We start from the raw sequence: 4,786 nt of genomic DNA on the forward strand, positions 1-4,786 counted from the left end.
TAAAGCGTTCGTTCGACTGCAATTTTGTTGATCGGATTTTTGTTTTTCTTACAGTGTGATGGTACAGATTGGTTCATTGATGGCGAAATAATTAACACAGTACAATGTTATTACTAATTGCATTTATCTCTCTGGCAATTCCTAGCTGAAAATTGTACCGTTAATGGCCAACTTTCATTTCATTTGAAAGTCAAAGGACAATATGAAAAATGTCAGTATAAAAACAGAGGAGCTGGGAGTACCACCTGCTGATCTGACGTCAGGGCACAGAGTTGCATTACTGCACTTTGCAGAATGTTGCTAATTATTTTCTACTCCACAATGCCTAGATAGATAGAGATAGATAGATAGATAGATGATTGATAGATAGATAGATAGGCAGATAGGCAGATAGATAGATAGATAGATAGATAGATAGATAGGCAGATAGATACGATTAGGTAGATAAATAGATAGATAGATAAGATTAGATAGATAGATAGATAGATAGATAGATAGATAGATAGATAGATAGATAGATAGATAGATAAAGATTAGGATGATAGATACGATTAAGTAGATAGATAGATAGATAGATAGATAGATAGATAGATAGATAGATAGATAGATAGATAGATAGGATTAGGCAGATAACTGATGGGTATAGATAAGATTAGATAGATAGAATGCAGCTGAGCCATACTACTCCTTACTCTCATACACACCATCTGACAGATGTCCCCCACCCTCTCCTCCTCCAGGGGGCGGAGCGGAGGCGCATCCTCTGCCCATACATGGCAGCCGCTTCCTCGGTCTCCCCCTCCTCCTCCTCCTGCAGCAGTGAATGAGCGAGCAGCCGAGTCCGCAGATCACTCGCAGCACCCTGGACAGCGGAGTGCGGCGCGCCGGGGTTCAGCCTGCAGCCCGGGGCCCCTCTGCAGCCATCACCCCCTCCTCCTTCTCGGTGCGCCGCTGCCACCCGCAGGACTGGTCGGATGTGGCCCCCAATCCCCTGCCTGACCAAGGATGGGCACAGCTGTCTCCAAGAAGAAGGCGCTAAGGAATGACACCATCTCGCATGTAGCAGCTAAAGTTCGGTGAGTACCCCCCTCTGCTGCTGCCCGGGGAACGGGGGAGATCCGACTGTCTAGTGGGGGATCTGTGTAGATTGCAAGCTCTGTGGCACAGTCTGGAGTAGTGAAAGCTGCTGGGGATGGCAGTCAGATTGGAGTGCACCCTGTATGTACACCCCACCCCATGTAGATTGCAAGCTCTGTGGCGCAGTCTGGATCAGTGAGAGATGCTGGGGTTGGCTGTCAGATTGGATTGCACTCTATAGATGATGTACACCCCATGCAGATTGCAAGCTCTGTGGCACAGTCTAGATCAGTGAGAGATGCTGGGGTTGGCTGTCATTGGATTGCACCCTACAGATGATGTACACCCCCTCATGTAGATTGCAAGCTCTGTGGTACAGCTTGGATCAGTGAGAGAATCTGTGGTTGTAGATTGCAAGCTCTGTGGCACAGCCTGGATCAGTGAAAGATGCTGGGGTTGGCTGTCAGATTGGATTGCATTCTACAGATAGTGTACACCCCATGTAGATGGCAAGCTCTGTGGAACAGCCTGGCATTTAATGCTGAAGATGCTGTTTTGATCTAGGTGTTTTTCAGATAATGACACCTATAGATTGTCTGGCATAGGCAATATTTGTGTGGAAAATGCTGCTTTGATCTATAGAGGGACCATTGGATAATATGGCACTTGTAGATTGCAAGCTCTGTGGGAGAGCTGGCATTGCAAAGACCTGTGTAGAAAATGCTGTTTTGCCTGTCAGATCAGAAGGCGCCTGTAGATTGCATGCTCTGTGGGAGAGCTGGCATTGCACAGACTTGTGTAGGAAATGCTGTTTTGGATGTCAGATCAGAAGGCGCCTGTAGATTGCCTGCTCTGTGGGAGAGCTGGCATTGCACAGACTTGTGTAGGAAATGCTGTTTTGGATGTCAGATCAGAAGGCGCCTGTAGATTGCCTGCTCTGTCAGTCTGACAATGCTAGGAACAGCTTGTAAAACATAATATATGAAAGAAACCATCATTGTTTGTAGCTAGCAAATGAGACAGCAGTTTGTTTAGATTGCAAGCTCTGTGGCCCAGCCTACCTTCACCAGCGACGGAGGGTGGAATAGAGGAGTAATGTAATGAAATAAACAATTTTAGTCTGTAGCTGAAGTTCATACTAACACCATTTTAGATTGCAAGCTCTGTGGCACAGTCCACTGTCGCTAGAAATTATTATGCAGAAGATGCTATTTGAGTTTGAGGTTACCAGTTCAGCTTGCACTTTTATGGATCCTGCGTTGCCCTTTAAGGATAGCAAGCTCTGTGGCACAGTCTGGCATACTAGCATTCTGTTGCTTTGTAGATGGCAAGCTCTTTGGTTCAGCTTGGGATGTAGTATTGGGTGGGGGACGGCTCTACACAGACGCACCACTGTCTGATCCCCTCCCAGTCACTTGCAGATACACCTGACTGTCTGTATGACATAATTCAGAGACTATACTGGAGTGGGATATATCACCTGGATATCATCGAGCGAGAAGACCCCACAAATGTCGGGGCAGAGCAGCTAGCAGGAGGAACTGGCATCCTTAAATGATCGATATTCCCTGCAGGAGTTGTGTACAGACTGGAGCTCATCTGTCTCCCAGCACATAGACAAAGCACAGAGGAGACAGGTTACTGCTTAATTACAGCCTGCACCCCCGATGCCTCACTCTGGGGAGAGAGATTCTATGGTGACCTGTTATAAACACACTCCGCAGATTGCTAAACGTACACATAACACTCAGATCTGCAGACCACAGGTACCTGACACCCCACATCCTCCAGATAGGTCACCCCCCTTCTATCTGCACTGCCCTTGTGATCTGTGCATGACCTCAGCTCTGTCTGTACAGGTGTGACAGAGACATACACTCATTTGTATTGCTTAGTTTTGATTTGCATTGATTGATCTGCCAATCAAATTGCAAAAAATGCAAGCAGTTTCCAAGGTCATCTTAAAGGACCGCAGAAGATCTGTGGACCAGCTGTGACTTTTAGGTATGACACAGAACCCCCATGTGCTGTATAGGCTGAGCTTATGGTCATTCCCTCCAAGGAATCTGGACAGAATTTGTCAACTATTTCAGTAATGTGACTCAGGAGAAAAGAACCGGCGTTAAGTGTGCTACATATGGCGTATTTATTGTCCTAACAGGTGTGGAGAATTAGGCAGCTGTCTGCAGGGGGGGGGGGGGGGGGGGGGTGTCACTTGTTTGGGTGGGGGTGGTCTGTCATGTGTGTGTGTGATCTTACATTTCACGGGAATTTTAAAGGACAACTGTAAGGAGAGGGATATGGCAGCCCTGCTGGTCTGTTTGGCTGCAGTAGTGTCTGAATCACACCAGAAACAAGTATGCAGCTAATCCAGTCAGACAATAAGGTTAGAAACCTCTGATCGGCTGCATGCTTGTCTATGGCTAAAAGTATTGGAGGCAGAAGATGAGCAGGGTAGCCAGGCAACTGGTATTGCTTAAGAGGAAATAAATATGGCAGCCTCCATATCCCTCTTACTTCAGTTGCCCTTTAAGTATGTCCTTTAAGGATGCCACAGTAAGATGTATGGTTTGTGGCAAGGATTTGAGGTTAGAGTGCTGCAGAAGTATGCAGTCAAGGAGGTGGTCCTTACTGGTGGAACAAATGGCTTTGCGCTTAGCCTTATTGCAAACTTGCTGTACGTACGCTGCTGATCCACTGGCAGGATCTGCACAGACCGCCTCCACTGAAGCATTGCTGACAGTTACATTCAATCAGAAAGAATGTGTACAGGAATCACTCTAATGGCAGACTCTGCTCTGTAGGCGACTGGATGTGTGCACTTTAACAAATGACTGCTTTATCTGGTCAGGGTCCTTTAATGCCTACAGGAACCCAAATGCCATGCATACTGTTTATGTGATGCGAATAAGAGATGAATCCTCTGGTACATTTGAGATATTAGACTTGAAATGCGAGAAATATGTGCTGATGTACTGATGAGCCAATGCCAAATAGCAGTTATAGGTGTTCAAATAGAAAGATTGGGCTTAAAGACGGCAAATAAAAATCTGAAATAGTTAGCAAACTGCTAAATTCAGTAGGAGACCTTGGGCAAGTCTCCCTAAGGCCTCTTGCACACTGCATGTATTTCCGATTCCGCTTTTTAATCGGTTTTTACATCGATTCCAATTCAGATTTTTAATCTTTACTGCATGCTGCGTTTTTTGATCCGTTTTTCTGTTGAATGTATTCAGGCAGGGAACACACTTGACTGTTTTCGTGCGCGTTTTCTGCACAGAAAAACTGAGAACTCATGTTAATCAATGTGCTAGTGCACACTTACTGTGTTGTTCGCACGCAGAAAAAAAACTGACATTCTGCATCCTGATTCTGCACATTTTGACAGTTTCCTCTATCATTTACATCAGCTGCTGTGAAAAAACGCGTGCGTTTTCCTGCATGGAAACACACTTGGTGTGCAGAAAAAGTATGCAGAAAAATGCACGCGGAAAACTGAAAGTCAAGTGTGTTCCCTGCCTCAGGGAAAATCGGAATCAGTAGCGGAATCGGAATCAGAATCGGAAAATGGATTTGCAGTGTGCAGGGAGCCTTACACTGCTACTGCCTATAGAGCACATCCTAGTGGCTGCAGCTCTGGCGCTTTGAGTCCGCCAGGAGAAAAGCGCGATATAAATGTTCTGACTTTGTTTGTTTTGTTAAATAAACA

At 45.7% G+C, this 4,786-nt stretch overlaps 1 protein-coding gene across 3 annotated transcripts in view; it reads left to right on the top strand.

The window, feature by feature from the left end:
* Positions 1 to 851: 851 nt before the first annotated feature.
* NSMF (NMDA receptor synaptonuclear signaling and neuronal migration factor) overlaps positions 852 to 4,786 on the top strand; it is a 98,137-nt gene continuing 94,202 nt past the window's right edge. For 2 of the 3 annotated variants that reach the window (XM_068248748.1, XM_068248746.1), the window contains exon 1: positions 852 to 1,076. In XM_068248748.1, the coding sequence (XP_068104849.1) occupies positions 1,006 to 1,076 (71 nt within the window). In that variant the 5' untranslated portion in view covers positions 852 to 1,005. The remainder of the gene's footprint in view (positions 1,077 to 4,786) is intronic. The other variant, XM_068248747.1, reaches the window with a different exon arrangement.

This window comes from Hyperolius riggenbachi, chromosome 8 (assembly GCF_040937935.1).
Source record: "Hyperolius riggenbachi isolate aHypRig1 chromosome 8, aHypRig1.pri, whole genome shotgun sequence".
In the NCBI taxonomy this organism is placed as follows: Eukaryota; Metazoa; Chordata; class Amphibia; order Anura; family Hyperoliidae; genus Hyperolius; species Hyperolius riggenbachi.